The following is a 17,893-nucleotide window of genomic DNA, read 5'->3' as shown; positions in this document are numbered from 1 at the left end:
CCTGGGCCCATTAGCACTTGGGAACTTAAAGATTGGCACTATCCAGGTGTTAAATAGTGGGAGGAGGAACCTATTTTTTGTCTACTGAGGGTGGAGCGTAAAGGGTTATCTACTTTAAATAAAACCTGTGCTAAATTCCCTTACTTCACAGAGATAGCACTTTGGAAATGGTCCCTCCACTGTGAAGATGATGAGCAGAGGTCTCGGTTGTATATCAATAACAAGATGTAACATAAGTATATATTTCCTCCGCTACATATTATAGCTCCCTCTTTTTGGTCTCCCCCAATCCTGCCAGGGACATACACAGAAGAAATGGGACAAGAAAAGACATTTTCTGAAGTTTACTCATTTAAGATGACAGTAAAAAGGTGCAACAAAACAGCGAGATCAGGCAAATACAAAATGTGATTGTTGCATTTAGAAACACACAATATACAGTGGTAAAACATGAAAATACCTTCAAGTTGGCCTGTTCCTGGTGGTCTAGGCTCATCGGTGCGTTCACTACCACCAAACCTGGAGCCCAATAACAGTGTATTTTGGTTGTAACGAGGGTCAGATTCTATAAAATGAACATAATTTAATTAGCTCCACACAATTATCAGCCACCAAGCCCACAGCATCAGATACTCACAACATTTAGGGCATTTCCGATACAATGCATTGAGCTTCCCAGTTCAGGATATGAGCTCAAACATGGACCTTTGTAGGCTTACCTTCATTATACTGAGGCCCAGTCACATTACTTATACAAATATATATGGACTATATATACTATGGACTGGGAAGAACACCGGTCATGCCAATGGCTTGTCCGTGCTGTGCGCTGCAAAACGAACAGCTGCAAACTCCGGAGACCGCCGAGGCGGCACCAGAGCCAGATAAAAGAAGAATAAAAGAAACAAAAATAAAAAGGTACAAAATGCTGCCAAGCAGCCCAATGCTCAAAATATTCAGTGCCATATTGTGCATTTAATTTAAACTGAAGGCCTAAAAGGATAGATGGTATAGAGGGGTAGTAGCTACAGACAACTATTAAGAAAGCCTTTAAATGCCTGCACACCTGGATCCTAAACTGTAACCAGTGTCCCCCCAGTGGATGCCTGAGAAATGGTAAGTAAGCATGCTGAAAGACGGCGAGAAACATTAGCGCAATTAGATATATAATTAACACAGAAAATATCATTACCAGGCAATAACTTTTATACAAAGCATATCCCAGACAAAGGGAATTTCTTATTTTCTTCAATGAGTAAAGTTAATGTATACATTTAATAAAATTGTGTTATCCCCATACAATGCCCCATAAATAATAAATACCTCCAGGTCTCACAGCTCCGGGACCGAATGGCTTTCTAAGCTCGCCGAAAAGTCCTTGTTTAGCCAGCTGAGGGACGGAAAACTGCTGATTTTGACTGAAGCGTGATGCGGAATCTGGAAAGTAATAAATAGAGAGATTGTCATAGGCCCTAGAAAAATAAAGTAAGTTTTAGACTTGCTATGAATTAAAATGTATCATAAATTTAGCAAACTATAATGCCATAGACATATGCAAATGAAACAGAGATGAGAGCTGCTGCTGTATCTTTGGAGAGGTGGAGGGAAAGGTGAATACAAGCCAAGTCCAGTTTATAAAACAAGAAGACCATTCTGCTTGCTGAGAAAATTTGCATCCCAGTTTTAAAATCCATGGACGGAAACTCCTGCGACGGTGAGAACATTCCGCATGATCCTGCTACTTTCTCTCATGGCCAGGATGATTATGGTGCTTCCCTGATGATTGTGTGACTAGATCTTTACATCCCTTCCTTGCAAGAACTGGTGTCCTCTGATATGAGTGTTGAAAACCACTCTGAGTTCCAGAATATTTATTGAGGGCATTGATCACTCTGGAGTCCAACGGCCCTGAAGCACTTAAGAGTGACAGCCCCCCAGTCGCGCAGCTTGCACCTGTTGTCACCTGTTTCCAACCCCAGATGTTAAATGGGCTAAACCTGTTGACTTTGTCCCCCCTCAGCCACCAGAAGAGTGACGGATGCACCTTACCTTGATCTGGAACGCTCATCTCAAGTGGACCCATGCAGATTGCACTACCTCAAAGTTAAAGAGCAACTTTCCTAAGGTTCTCATGCAAAAAGGAACAGAGACCAGTCTGTGAGCCGATAGGAAATTTACTAGTCTCTGGAAAGAACACATTCTGCTGACAGATGTCGAACAGCAACCCCAGGAAGACCATCCACCGGGAAGGTGTCAAGTTGGATATCTTGTAGCTGATGATCCAACCATGAGACTTTTAGGTCTGAGCCGTCTCCATAACATGAAGCAAGGCTGGGGAAATTGGGGCTTGGTAATCAACACATTCATAATAGAGAAGAAAATGAAACATTATTACCTTGAGGTCTGTTCATAGGTGGCCCAACAGATGTTCTTGGTTCCATCATGGGCGCCTTCTGATTAACCTGGGAGCCCGGCAATTGTTGTGGCTGTTTTGTACTCACTGCTGATATCACATAAAGATATTTATGTACATGAAATGAACTGTAGAGCCGATCTATTCAAAAAGGCGATTCGATACACTGAGTAGAGGCACAGGCTAAAATATATGTATTGCCTTCTTTAAAAGGACCTTGGTTATTGTTCTGGGGGCTGGGAAAAATGGCTAAATATTCTATAAAGTAACACATTTTTGCTAGTTTCTGTTCTGCTTTACACACAATAGACATATCATTGTCATTCAATGTTCCACAGTCAGAATTGTATTTTTCATGATAGGCCCTCACCCAATAAACTCAACAAATGTACACTAACTAAGATGTGTGAATTACAAAACATTAAAAATTATATGGGAAAACATACTCCATAATAAGAAATATAAGGATATTAGAAGTCAATAAGGGAATCTGTAACCATGGGGGTCGACAAGAGCACCTACCAAGAATCTCCCAAGGAGTGAAAGGTGGAGAGCACATAGGGTGCCGACCAGCTACTGCATATAATGATAAGTCAATGAAGAGATCTGTGACCACGTGGACACCAAGAGCACACGGAGGAGGTGCCGACCAGCTATTGTCAATGTGGCCGAAGGGGACAGGGGAGCCTCTGATGGCAACTCCCTGACATCTTTCTAAACCCTATAACCATACGGGAACAATTGAGGGAAGTGAGCAAGAGATAAAGAGGAATGGCCATTGTCAGCAGTAGAAGGTGGAGAGAGTGACCACAGAATTTCCCCTACGTTATCCATAATACATGTGTGAAGGAGGACCGGACTGAAGACTACCAGAAAATAAGAAAACATGCGACAAAGCAGTGGCCTAAACCTTTAAACTGAGGGTACTTAAAGAACCGAATTCCTTGGCTGGGAAGGGCCTTTTCAGCTTTGCTCAAGTGCTCTGCCTCCTATGTGTGGCGCTTAATCCCCATTGTCAGTCTGTGTCCCCCTTGTCTGAAGGAAAATAGTTATTCTATGTGCATTCAGCCCATATATTCTACTACATATGTTTATGGGTTAATGGGATCATTTTATTAGTGTCGGACATTTCCACAGCCTTTCAGTGCCTACAGCAGTATTTTAGAGTGAATATATATATTTATTTATTTTATTTTTTAAATCAGGTAAAATTTTATTGCATTTTTGAACTTTTTTTTTTTTTAACAGCAAAAAAGCCCAAAACAATAGGCTAAAACAACAACTACAACCCACACAGTGACACAGGCAGTGTCAAATATTCATGCACAGTAGAGTCAAAATGCATTGATATTCAGCTTTTCAAACCAGGGTATGCGCATCATCCAAAGTCTCGAGATACAATGAGATAGTAACACAATATTAATAATATAAAATACAATCGTTGACCTTAATAACAAAGTAGGCGGCTGGATGTCTGCCCCGAGCATTGCATTAGGAGAGCTCCATCTCCCTCAATCCTTCTGTAACATATGGGGATATCCTCCACCTGTACCATATTATTTCATATTTATCCACTAGGTTCCTACTGGTGTACATGAACCTCTCATGGCCGACTGTATCGTTAACAAGGTCAATCCAGCTACTCAGAGTCGGGCCTTCAGGTGCCATCCACTTCCTAGCTATGACCACTTTTGCCAACATAAGAAACGTATTAATGAGCAGTCTAATAAGTCTATGGGTGTTTTTGTTCAAGCCTAAACCAAATATACATAGTTTTGGCGTCAAGGGAGACACTCCCACCTCCAATCATTTAATACAATCCTCCACCTCTTCCCAAAAGCATGAAACCAATGGAAACTCCCAGAGCATATGCCAAAAGTTCCCTTTCTCACTCCCACACAAAACCACCTGACCTCTATTAAATTTAGAAAGCCGAAGAGGAGTAAGATACGCTCTGTGCAGCAGAAAAAACTGAACCTGGTGAAATTTGACGGATGCAGTGACCTCTTTCGGGCTACACAACACCATATCCCATGCCTTGTCACTAATCCGCCCAAGGTCACCCTGCCACCTGCATCGCAGCTTCGGCAGAATAAAAATTATTTTAAAGTTACAATGATAGAGAATACCTGGAAATCTGTCTGGTCCTGGCCCAAATGATGGTCTCGGTACATTCAAAGGGTCTTTGCTAACAAGCTGCGAGCCAGGAAATTGCTGATGCTGGCTGGAACGGGTATCAGGACCTGTAAGGCAAACAACAACTTTAATAGAACAACCTCTTATGTTGTACAAATCAAAACAAAAATACAAAGTAACATTATTTTAACCATTCTGACCGGTCTCATTGTAAAGCCCACAAAGTGGCATATACAACAGGAATACTACCCGCCTCTATTACAGTGCCATCCAGTGGCATGTAAACTATACAGCAGGCTTATTTGTTGGAATAGGCATGAATTGGTCACTGGACAAATGGATGCTTGGAAATGGCCATTAATGCAACTAGACCTAAAATATCTTTACCAGGTGATACATTTTATACAAAGCACCAGACAAGGTGAAATTCTTATTTTATTTAGCGAGAAAAGTTAATATATATATATATACTCTTAATAAAACGTGTCATTTTCATATAATGCTCCATTAATAGATACCTCCAGGTCTTATGGATCCGGGACCTAGTTGCTGTCTAGGCTCGTTGGAAGGACCTCGTTTATCCAGCTGGGGTCCGGGAAACGGCTGATTTTGAATGACGCGAGATGCAGAATCTGGAAAGTTATAAATATAAGGATTTGTTACTCACTGTTTCTCTGCATCCATTGGAGGACACTGTGACAATGGGATATAGAAGGTGGATCAGGAGTAAAGGCACTTTAACACTCATTTAGAGTGGCGATCTCCACCCCTACTATACCCCTCCCATCTGGAGCCATGTTCGTATAAACAAAGCCCAGCAGAGAGGGCCCAAGGAGACGCATCGACAGCTACCGGAGCTCCGTGGTAGCAGTGCGGCGGCAGCTATGACAGAAGCACGCTACATTGAAAAGAATCTGGCAGGCTGCAGGGGAAAGAGAAGCCTGACGGCCAATCTCCGACCATTATGGAACCAGGGTGAAAGCACCAGACAGGCATTTCACCCCTGGGGAGGTGTCCCTGATCAGTAAAAATGTAAAAATAATTAAACCTAAAAGAAAAAGTGAAAAACATTAAAAAGATAAAACACAGAGCAAAAGCCCACTAAAAAAAATTTCCCTACTCTAAAACTGAATATACTCCAGATGGGAGGAGCATAGTAAGGGAGGAGCATAGTAAGGGAGGAGCATAGTAAGGGAGGAGCTAGCCACTCAAAATGTTTGGGTGTTTTAGTGCCTTTACTCCAGATTCACCTACTATACCCAATTGTCGCAGTGTCCCCCAATGGCAGGAAGGATAGATAGATAGATACACACCCCCCCCCCCCCACCCCCCTAGAAATGTAAATTACATTCTGTAGTTGCTATAAATTAACATTTTCTGGCTTCATAATACATAAACTATCATTAATCTAGCAATTTTCTCCAGAAATAATTAAATTTATTTACATATTTATGGTTCCACCCTGCTGCTTGCTGCCCATAATGCCAGAGATATTATACGCAAATGATGTCGCTGTATTCTCAGTCAGGGGAAGGAAAGAGTGAAAACACAAGTTCCTTCCATTTTTAAAAACAAGAAGACATCATTATGTTACGTTTAACAGACACAAATGTGGTTTAACATGGACACAACAAGCACACTTGAATAATAAATGTAACAACATTAATTCATGCACTCAGTGGTGGCAGCTAATGTGGGTCTATTCACTAAGAACTAGTGACATGACTGAGGCAATGTGGTTACTAGAGCCTAGTAAATTGCTAGACAGCGCTGTCATGAATCGTGGTTCCTCCACAAAATACTGTGTGTAGGCCACATTTAAATGGTCAACCGATGTATGAAATATAAACAATATCCTTGTGGTTTTTCATACTAGCAAAGCTTGAAATGTGTTCATTGTAGTAAAAAAACGAAAATAAAAAAAATAGAACATTATTACCTTCAGGTTTGTTCATAGTTGTTCCAACAAATGGTCTTGGTTCGATCATGGGCACCTTCTGACTAACTTGGGAGCCTGGCAATCGTTCTGGCTGTTTTGTAGTCACTTCTGTTGTTAACACAGAAAAATATTTATAGATAAAGCAAAAAAACAAACAAAACAAAAACAAAAAACAACTTCATAGGTGATCTGTACAAAAGGCAATGATATATAATAATTAGAGCTACAGGATACAGTAGTGATTTGGCCTAATTTAAAGGACCTTGGTTATGAGACTGGTGGATGGGAAACCATGGATTTTGGAAAAAAAAGTTTTATACACATGCAGACACATCCTCATTCCATAGTCACAAATTAATTTTTCATCATAATCCCAAGTCGAATGTAATAATAAACTCAACAATTGCGAGCGCACTTAGTAAACTTTGACAACTAAACCTAATATGATTTGTCTAGTACAAAAAAAAAAAAAAAAGACGTCCACCAGGTGGATGCCCATCACAACTGCTCGCCGGAGGTCCCATGATATACCGCCCAAGAGGCACCCACTGATCTAGTGGAATACACACAAAGATATCAAGGCACTGGCTTACCCTGCTTCAATGTAAGTCTGGTGAATTTCCCAAGTAATCCACTTCGCAATGGTCTGCTTAAGAGGCCGGCAAGCCTCTCTTGTATGCGTTGTAGAGGACCAAAAGGTAATGCTTCCTGCATAAATCCTTGCTCCTATCACATAACTTTTCAAGGTCCTAATCATGTTCAAAGAGAGCCCTCTACCTCTAGATCCCACAAAGTCACTGGAGGGGTGTAAGCAGGTTGCACATCATCACTCCCCCCCAGCACAACAGGTTAAAAACACAGTTTTAACCCCACCACACTCCAGCACCCTTCTAGGCTGTCCTGCAGAACCTGTAGCAACCGGAAAGAAGGCATGAAGGAGCCGTTGATCATCCATGGCATGGGTTGACTAGACGTTTATGACCCTTTCTTGCAAAAACTGCTGGCCTTGAGAACCACTCTGAGTTCCAGCACACTGATTGGGAGCTTGAACTCTTTCCATGTCAAAAGAGCCTGGAACCTGTGCTGAAGCACCACTGCCCTTCATCATCTGAGACTGGCATCTGTAGTCACCAACGTTCAGCCACAGATGGTGAATGGGTGACCCTGGTTGAAGTTGATATTGGTGAAAAGAGCCTCCAGAGAAAGACTCAAGGTCTGCTTGCTCAAGAGATGGTTTGACTTTTTCCACTCCGAAATGAACTCGCGTTTGAACATCCTTGAAAGAAACTGTGCAAATTCCTCCACCTCGAAGAAGACCATCTTTCCCAGGACCTTCATGCACAGGTAGATCCTGGCTGCGATCTAACAGTCCCTGCGAGCTAACTTCACCACTCCCTGTATTAGAAGGAAAGAATAGAATGCCCAGAAAGATCATTAGCTAGGAAGGGGTGAGGATGGATTTCCTGTAATCGATAATCCAAGTGGGAGTCTCTAAAACCTGGGCCATCTCCCGAACATGGCCAGGGAGATCACCATAATTATCATATGGTTCAGATACAGGAGAAGGGCTGTCATCACTGTCATGATCTTTGTGAACGTGTCCCGTTCCATGTTGATAATTGACCTCAAGGACTCCATCTTTAACCTGTCCACCCTGAAGTGCAAGTTTAATGATTTCTGGTTCAGAATAGGTCTGAAAGGGCCCATACAGCTTCTAATAGATTATCATTATCATCACCCGTAATTTATAGGGCACCATAAATCGTCCACAGAGCCGCACAGAGGGCAAACAAAACAGTAAATGGTATAACAGGACAATACAGTAAACTAATAACAATACAAGTCTCAACACATTCAATATTAGCCTAAGTGGGCAATAGGGTGCAGAAGTGCATTCAGTGCAAGCTGAAAAGTGTTCCCATAAGCGTGGGCAAGACCAACAGGATCAGAGGCACTGAGATTTGAAGACAATGAAGGAGTGAAATTAAGAAGCAGGGAGCCCAGAGAAGAGGTGCAAAACGTAACTGGTGAGCAAAAGCACATGTATTAAAAAAGTTGATGAACAGGACGGAAGTGTATGTGAGAGCTTACAATCTAAAAGGAAAGATCTCTAAAGACTGGAGTAAAATACAAAAACTTGCTGACAATGGGAGTCCCTGGGTGTGCAGCCTGCCCGTCAGAAGGCTTATATGCTGGATGTTCCACTGTCCAGGCCTGTCTACTTCTCAGCATACCTCCCCGTGAAGCTTTTGACTGAGCCCTTGTCTTCACGTAGGGAAAAAAGGAATGAAGCCTAGAACATATAAGCCTAGGCGCATTAACAAGGAGAAAGGAAATCTTTCCCGCATGTGGCCAGAGCAATGATTTTATCTAGCTGTGGACAGAACAGGACCTGCTGGGAGAATGGAAGGGATACCAGGTTCCACTTGTATTCTGCATCTGCCTCTTAGGTCCGAAGCCAAAGTGCACGACATGATGGAGGTAGGTATGCTACAGGATGCAAAAATTCTAGACACAAATCAATGGGGACTTCCCCAATATACTTAAAGGCCACCCTGATATGTTCTACCAAGGTAAGCGAATCCGAACTAGGTCTGTCAAACTCCAGATCCTCCGTCAACAGCTTCACTCATCTCACCACAACCTTATTCACCTGAGACGAAACTAAATTAGGCCTCAGGGAGTCCCAGCAGTCATGTAAATGGTCTTAAGGATGACTTCAATTTTCCTATCGTGCTATCTCGTTAAGGTAGCAATATTCGGAACCAGAAGGAGAGCTAGGGGAACTTCCACTTTGAACAGGGATTCACATTTTCCCATATCCTCCCTTAGGATGTAAGCTCGTATGAGCAGGGCCCTCTTTCCTCCTGTCTCCATACCTGTTCTTCCACTCCGTCTCTACTGTATTTGCCTGCCCGGAGTTTACGAAGTATTGGTATTTTATGTTTAATGTTCTGTGCTGTTTTGCCCTGTATGGTCTACTGTTTGTACTGTGTACGGCGCTGCGGAAACCATGTGGCGCCTTACAAATAAACGATAATAATAATAATAATAGAGACAGGATAAAAAGACTGCAATCTGCGCGAGACCTGAAATTTTCAGTGAGGTCTAGCCTATGCCTCACTAAAAAGGTCCACCAACTGAGCGGATGAAGGAAATTAAACAATCTGTTTCATTTTCCTCTTAAACAGCAATCAGTCCAAAGAGTCTCCAATGCCTCGCCATCCTGGATTTATAGGTTGAAATGAGGACATTGGACTCTCTATGGCCACCTGGGGAGGGGCAGAGGAGTGAACGTCCGCATCCCTGTACTGAGCTGTGAGACCTCTGAAATAGGCTGGGCCAGAGACTTGGCACAAAAACTGAAATGTAATGACTTACTTTACTAACAGAATTCAATAACCTTTTTATCCACTCCATTACATGTAGAAATTTGCTTTTATTTTTGGATTAAACATTTTATTGAATTTTACAGGTAAATAACAGAGAGTGGGAAGATGACATAATATGTGAATCAAAACAGAGTTTAGCTTCCAAGACAAGCAGACAGCATATTTTCTAAACAGTATACATTTAGAAATTATAACAACAGAGTATAATGAATAAATATCTATATATCGTTCACTATATTAAAGGAACTTCCATCGGCCTGGTCCCCGCATTGAAGTTACATTGCTGGGCCTGGTCCCCGCAAGACGCCCTGATATATGTGGAAGCAAATAACTGTCAGTTTCCATAGCACCCAGCAGGGCTGCAAATAACTGTCACAGTTTCCAGACCACCCAGCAGGTCACATGTTCAGGTCACCCAGCAAGTGCACAGGGAGAGGTCGCTAACTGTAATGCATTGTTGTAAATGACGGGCGGACTTTTTGCAAAATAACTACAAAACGAAGCAACCGATTACAACGCCAATATTTTTCTGCAAATCTACAGACAAAGACCTTTAATTTGGATGTTCCCTGCTCAGACAATGGCATCATAGAATTAAGTCAACTCATAAAGGTTGTGTGTGTGTGTGTGTACACTCAGGGTTAGTCTCCATATGCATCACAAAGTAACAAACGCCATCATTACATATTTACCTTGTGGCCTATTGATAGTTGGCCTCATCAATGGTTTTGTTTCAGACATAGGCCCTTTTTCATTAACTTTGGAGCTGGGCAGACTTTGTGGCTTGTTTGCATTCGCTGCGGCTGCTACAATATAAATATTTTTACATTAAGTGGGAGGTACTACCCTATAGCTGACATATGAAAAGTAATTTCTGCATTACAATAAATAGAAAGACAACTGTCAAAATCAGAGCTGTAAAACAAATAGGGATATTGATATACAGTATTATTATTATTATCATTTATTTGTTAGGCGCCACAAGATTTCCGCGGCGCCGTACACAGTACAAACAGTAGACTATACAGGGTGAAACAGTACAGAACAATAAACAAAAAATACCAATACTTCAAAAACTCCAGGCCGGCTGATGCAGTAAAGAAGGAGCAGAAGAACAGGTATAGAGACAGGAGGGAAGAGGCCCTGCTCATACGAGCTTACATCCTAAGGGAGGGTAAACAAATTAGGCACAATGGGAGCCAGTTGAAGCATGGGGGAGAGAAAAGGGGGGCCGGGAGGAGAGAGGGGAGAACGAGCGGAGCAGATGAGGTGGTTAAGTGGATGGTTGGTAGGCTTTGAGGAACAGGTGAGTTTTAAGTGCCCGTTTGAAGGAGCACAGAGTAGGAGAGAGACGGAAGGAGCGAGGGAGGTCATTCCAGTGAAGGGGGGCCGCACGGGAGAAGTCTTGGATTCTGGAGTGGGATGAGGTGATCAGAGAGGAGGATCAGAGAGGAGGAGAGGCAACGGTCATTGGCCGAGCGCAGGGAGCGTGCGGGAGTGTGAATGGAGAGGAGGTTAGAGATATAAGGGGCAGTAGGCTGGTAGAGAGCCTTGTAAGTGGTGGTGAGGAGTTTGAAAAGGATTCTGTAGGGGAAGGAGAGCCAGTGTAAGGCAAGGCAGAGAGGGGAGGCAGAGGAGGAGCGGCGTGAAAGAAAGAGGAGTCTTGCAGCTGCATTGAGTATAGAGCGGAGGGGGGCGAACAGTAGTAAAATATACAATAAAATTACAACACAATATAATATTTAGAACTTAATAAACATTGTAACATTGTACACATACCAAACACAATGGACATCAAAGGTGCTGGTGCAGCGGGCTCAGCTTTTAAGCGAGGCGGTGGTACAGATTTTGGTGCAGCGGGCTCAGCTTTTTGACGAGGCTCTGGTAAAGATGTTGGTGCAGCGGGCACAACTTTTTGGCGAGGCGCTGGTAACGAAAATGTTGGTGCAGCGGGTACAACTTTTACTTGAGGCGTTGATATCGGTGCAGCGGGCTTAGGTTTTTGACGAGGCGTTGGTAAAAAAGTTGTTGATACAACAGGTGTTGGTAACAAAGGTGTTGATGCAACAGGCGTTGGTAACAGAGGTGCTGATGCAACAGGTTCATCTTCTTGGGGAGACGTTGGTAATAAAGATTTGTTGCGAACTGAAAATGGGAGAAAGGAACACACACAAACATAATGAGCAGGTAAAGCACACAGCGCACAGTGATGGGAAGCATCAGGCACACACACAGAAACAAACACGCACACAATGATGCGAGAGGAGGCCAGTCATGCACGCATAGCGCCAGGGAGGAGAAGCAACGCGCACGTAATATCGACAGCGTTGGGAACTATAGCGCACGCATACTGGCAGCAATGGGAAGCAACTCGCATGCATACTTATAGTGAAAGGAGACAGACATACTGAGCATTAGAATAGGGTTCAGAAAAGTAGGTACAAGTGGTTTTGGGTGCCGAAAATGAATATTGATGTAAAAATAGCGAGTCTCAGCACATTCGAAGAACTGCCCTATCCTCATGAAAAACAAAAGGAGAACTAAGGCGCAAACCCACGTCCAGCCCATCCTGCAAGAACATCAGTAACCTGGATAAACGAAAAGAAGAGGTAGGATACCCCTTCTTTTCATACCAGCCAATATATGTCCTCCAGACTCAATGATAAATCTTTGCTGAACCCGGTTTACGAGCCCGAAGCATGGTTTGCACCACACGTTCCGAAAAACCTTAAGTTCGCAAGATCATGGCTTCAACAGCCATGCCGTTAAAGCCAGACGTTCCAAACCTAGATGACAAAAAGGTCTTGAGTTAATAGGTCTGGGCATAGTGGCAGACACCACAACCGACTTCCCATCATGGAGAGCATGTCGGTGTACCAGGCCCTCCAACACCAACCCCGCGCTGCTACAAGGACTGGAACACGCTCTTTCTTTACCTTTTTAAATCGTGGAAGCATGGCTACCGGTGGGAAAAGGTAACTGCAAGGAACAGACATGGCGTCTACTGAGACAGCTAGAGGATCTCTTACACAGGAGCAGGAGGTGGACCTTGTGGTTCAATCGAGACGCCATTATGTCGACATTCGGCTGACTCCACCTGCCGACCAACTATCGAACACCTCCAGATGGAGGGACCATTTGCCCGGATGCAGAGTCTGCCTTTTTTGAAAATCGGCTTCCCAATTTTCTATTCCAGGAATAAAGATGGCCATAATCGCCGGAATGTGAGCTTCAGCCCACTGAAAGATCTTGTATGTCTCTCGCATGGCTAAGGGACTCTTGGTGCTGCCCTGGTGATTAAGGTATGACACCGCTGTGGCATTGTCCGAATGAATCTTCACCGCCCTTCCCTGCAGCAAATGTTGCGCACTTATTAGAGCTTGGAACATTGCCCGCAGTTCCAATAAATTGATTGGAAGCTTGGGCTCCTTCAGAGTTCAAAGACCCTGAAACTGAGCGTGAAGACAGATGGCCCCCCAACCCTGAAGGCTGGCGTCCGTTGTAATCAAGGTCCAATCCCAAATGGAGAATGGACGACCCCTGCATAGATTTTGTTTCTGCAACCACCAAAGAAGCGACTGACGCACATGCAAAGACAGGCGGAATACCTGACCTGACAGATTCAGATGGGATTTGTTCCATTTCGACAGAAGTTCCAACTGAAACTCCTGTGCATGAAACTGAGCAAATTGGACCGCCTCGAAAGTCAATACCATCTTGCCCAGAACCCTCATGCCGAAATGCACAGAAATCTGCTTTACCTCCAACAGATATTTCACCATCTTCTGCAAAGCCAGAATCTTGTCCAGAGATAAGAACATCCGCTGTTCCCAAAAGTCCCCAAAAGATCATCCGATGAGATGGGATTAACTTGGACTATTTGAAGTTGAGAATACAACAGTGGGATTCTAAAATCTGAATCACTACTTGGATATGAGACTAAAGTACCTCCAGAGACTCTGCCTTTAAAAGATCATCTAGGTAAGGGATGATTGTAATCCCCCTGGACCTTAGCAGAGCTGCCATGACCTCTATGATCTTGGTGAAGACCCATGGGGCTGTGGCCAGACCAAAGTGCAGATCCTGAAATTGGAAGTGCTCTGACTGAACTGCGAACCTCAAGACGGACGGATGACCATCCCAGACAGGAACGTGGAGATAGGCATCCTTGATGTCCAGAGCCATCATGGACTCTCCCTGTTCCATGCCAAGAATGACCGACCGCAAAAACTCCATCTTGAACCTGGGCACTCTGAACTGGGTGTTAAATGATTTTAGATTCAGAATGGGTCTGAATGAGCAGTCTGGTTTTGGCACCAGAATAAGGTTGAAATAAAATCCCAAACCTTTTTATGAATCTCGCTCCGAAATAATCACTCCGGAAGAAATGAAGGATTGGATCACTTCTCGTAGTAGCCAATCGCTTTTGTGGACATAAAGGAATCCCTGTGGTAAAGAACCATGTGGGAGGATGACCGAGCAGATCAATCTTGTACCCACGGTCAACAACTCCCCATACCCAGGCATCCATGGTAGACTGAAACCACCGATCCCTGAATAAGAGAAGACGGGCTCCCACCACAGACAATCGCGGAGGGGCAAAATGCCCATGACGCGGACTGCTTGTCTGCAGGCTTCGATGCCAGACATCGAGCAGACCAGGCCCGACGCCCACGCAGCAAACCACTCCACTGAGGACGTACGACTGACCTCTGGAAGTTTGGCCCGAGCAATATTGACTCCGAGACCTGCCTGAAGACCGAAAGGACCGGAGCCTGGACATTCTTTGTTTGGGAGCATTAACAGGAAGAAAAGTGTTCCAAACAAAACACCCCCAGAGAAAGGAATTGTCTCAAGTCTTTTTAGACTCAAAATCAGCCTACCAGGACTTAAGCCAGAGAGTCCGATGAGCCAAAACCGCAGAGACAGATATTCGTGCCCCTATCAGTTCTGCATCCAGGGCAGCCTCCCCTAAAAAAATCTGTCGCCCTCTGAATTTGCTCTAACGGAAGCAGTTCAGAGGACGGTCTCTCTGCCAACAAACCTTCAGAAAGCTGTTCTGACCAGTTTTCTACAGCCCTGTTGACCCATGCCAATGCCATGGCGGGCCAGAGAGAGGCACCCGCCGCCATGAAAATGGACTTAAGAACAGCCTCAAATTTACGGTCTGTACCATCCTTAAGAGTGGCTGTGTTGGAAAAAGGGATAATATTCACTTTGGCCAACCTTGCAACAGGAGCATCCACATGTGGAGGCACTTCCCATTTAGCAAGAACTTCAGGAGGAAAGGGATAACATGACTGCGGCCGCTGAGTCACCTGGAACTTCCGATCTGGGGAAGCCCAAGGCTCCGCCATTGGGAAGAAGCGGGGGAAAGACAAAGATTTCTTTGTCCGTCGCGCAAAAACAGAAGGCTCAGCAGTGTCAGGAATAGTCTCCTCAGGAATATTAAGTACCCGACGCACAGCCTGTATTAATTCTACTACAATCTGATGAACAGAATGAACCTTCTCCACCAGAGAAAGGAGGGTCCATGTCAGAATCCATCGCTAATTCGCCCTCCTCCTGGGAAGAACAGTCATAATGCTAACTGATTTTCCTGCAGGGGTGCCGCCACCCGCTTGCACTTACGAGAGGAGTGCGGTGCGATGTAACAGATTGCAACATCCGCTCAAAAGAGGAGGAAACTGAAACTAAACCTTGTACTGAGGACGCCAGCCCCCATACCCAGACCAGTTCCACAGAATCCGCTGCCTTGATTTAGTGAACCAGCACCTACTTCACTCGCCACAGAGGAAGTGGGATGAGAATAAGGATGGCCCACAGACTGAGACCGCACCAATTGGGTAAGTTCGGCCACAATATTGGTAAAAGACCGAACCCAGTCAGTACCAGCACCTTCTGGAGCACATGGCATGCGATCTTGAGACGGACAGGCTGCACACAAGGCTTGTGTGCCTGACTGTTCGGACGGTAACACTTTGCATTACAGGCGGCACAGGTGAACTTCTACATAGAAGTCACCCCAGCCTTAACCCGCATGGATTTTCCTCCATCTGACATGTTAACAGATAGGACAAGACACACAGATAACAGTCAAATAAACAGTGAAAAAAACTCCACAGTATATAAGACAAGCAGCACACAAATCCAGAAAGTGAGCCTGCAATACAACCAAACAACCTCACAGCCTAAAAGACAAAATCCTGGGAAACAGCCACCCCCTCCCCCAACCCGTTACCTTACAGGACACAGGACAGAAAGAGTGAGAACCTGGAGCTGTACAATGGCTGCCTATTCTGATGTCTGCACACAAGGTGGTGAGAGACCACCAAGGAGGAATTGCAAAAGAGGAAAAACACTTCCCCACAGGGTCCAGCATTGGATTGGCAGGCATCCAGCAGGACAACCCCATCCACCAATCCAGTGCCTAGCAGGGCTCACTATCTTAGTGACCCTAGCCTGACCCTGTCGCATAAGCAAAAATAATATTTATTTTTTTAATTAACCCTATGACTCCCCCTAGTAAAAGGCAGTCTAGCTTAGGAGACCCACTCCATTAATGCTACCCTCCCCTTCCCCCAGTACTGTGCTGGGAGAGGGTACACTTACCTGCTGCCATCCCTCTTGCACGCAGTGGTGGCTGCAGCAGTGTCTCTGCAGAAGCAGCCATGGAGGATGGACACAGCCTGCGGCGACTGTTCCTGGCTCTTAGGAGGGGAGACAACTTTGGGAGAGGGGGTCTAGCAGCGGAGGCACCTCCATGGTACCTCTGATCCCCCCCTACCAGACAGCACACAGCCGTCCGTGCTGTGCACTGTCAGAGCCGCGGCTGTAGATCACTGCTAACAGCTGTCACATGACACAGCAGCCCGTTCGCCGGGCACTTAAACTAGACTGAAGCTAACAGGAAGTGGGGTATAGAAAGGGAGGAGCTAGGGCTTAGTTAACAGAAGTTTTAAAGTGCCTATTCCCCCATGTCCCTACTCTATACCCCAATGTCCCCCAAAGGAGGATAGAGAAATGTATATTAAGATGTGCGTTTATACCAATACAGATAAAAGGATGATATGAACACAATATTCCATTCAAACACGAACACATTATAAGTCAATAACAGGAGTTGATAACCAGCCTTCAAGACAAAATTACCTCTCTTTCTCTTGGAGGACGGAGGTCTGTTCTTTAGTTCTAAAAATGCCTAGGAGAGAAAACAGAACTAGTCATATATTCTACAGGGTGAAAATGTACAGTGCAGCAAACTATCGCTTTAGTCAAGTGCTATATAATTTCGAAGGGCACTAGTATTCCAACCCTTGCATAGGCCTGAATAATAACCATTCAAATCCCATGGGAAATGGTCTGCACGGAAGTGCCAAACATGTTCCTGTGGCCAGAGAAAAAGGACACAGCAAGTACCCTGTAGGATCTTCTGAATACGGACAAAACCCCAACATGCGAGGACCTGCCGACTATACAATGTTAAATCCTTTGTAAAAAAAACATTATGGAGCCGGCAGGTTCTCGCATTGCCCCCTTAATATTAGCAACGTAACTGCCGCTAGTTGAAGTGACGTCACTGTGAGTGCCTGCATGTTATACAGTCGAAGTTAATAGCAGGGTTGACATACTTCCTGTGTGTCACTTTTTGAGCAAGTCGTTATTTCGCTATTGTGTAAATGAAAGCAATCGGCATTCATTTGTCAGCGTTACTGATGTCGGTAATGTCTTATTCACTATCGCGTATCCCACCCAGTGGTAGACAGACGTGCTACGGGAGCATCTACCCTCAGACTGGCGAGAATCCCATTTTAACGTATCCTTCCTTGCGAGATTATAAAGGGATTGCAACCCACGTGAGACCTGAAAACTACGGTCAGGTTTAGTCCTAAAAAAGGTCTTCCAACTGAGGGGGAAAAAAAACTTGTTTCTTCTTCGTCTTAAACAGCGAATGGACAGGAACCTCCGACTAGTGTCTACAAGACAGCTCACACTAAATCCTCTACTCCCTGC

The 17,893-nt window shown here is 44.4% G+C and overlaps 1 protein-coding gene across 6 annotated transcripts in view; it reads right to left on the bottom strand.

The window, feature by feature from the left end:
* LOC142108171 (uncharacterized) overlaps positions 1 to 17,893 on the bottom strand; it is a 76,534-nt gene that overhangs the window by 8,460 nt on the left and 50,181 nt on the right. For 2 of the 6 annotated variants that reach the window (XM_075191784.1, XM_075191790.1), the window contains 9 exons: positions 17,033 to 17,081; positions 11,660 to 12,025; positions 10,573 to 10,686; positions 6,489 to 6,596; positions 5,068 to 5,181; positions 4,543 to 4,656; positions 2,396 to 2,503; positions 1,324 to 1,437; positions 461 to 565 (listed from right to left, as the gene is read on the bottom strand). In XM_075191784.1, coding sequence (XP_075047885.1) covers positions 461 to 565; positions 1,324 to 1,437; positions 2,396 to 2,503; positions 4,543 to 4,656; positions 5,068 to 5,181; positions 6,489 to 6,596; positions 10,573 to 10,686; positions 11,660 to 12,025; positions 17,033 to 17,081 — 1,192 coding nt within the window. The remainder of the gene's footprint in view (positions 1 to 460; positions 566 to 1,323; positions 1,438 to 2,395; positions 2,504 to 4,542; positions 4,657 to 5,067; positions 5,182 to 6,488; positions 6,597 to 10,572; positions 10,687 to 11,659; positions 12,026 to 17,032; positions 17,082 to 17,893) is intronic. The other 4 variants (XM_075191789.1, XM_075191788.1, XM_075191787.1 and 1 more) reach the window with 4 other exon arrangements.

This window comes from Mixophyes fleayi, chromosome 12 (genome assembly GCF_038048845.1).
Source record: "Mixophyes fleayi isolate aMixFle1 chromosome 12, aMixFle1.hap1, whole genome shotgun sequence".
Taxonomy (NCBI): Eukaryota; Metazoa; Chordata; class Amphibia; order Anura; family Limnodynastidae; genus Mixophyes; species Mixophyes fleayi.
The sequence above is the reverse complement of the archived record's forward strand: the minus strand, read 5'-3'. Positions and strand labels throughout refer to the sequence as shown.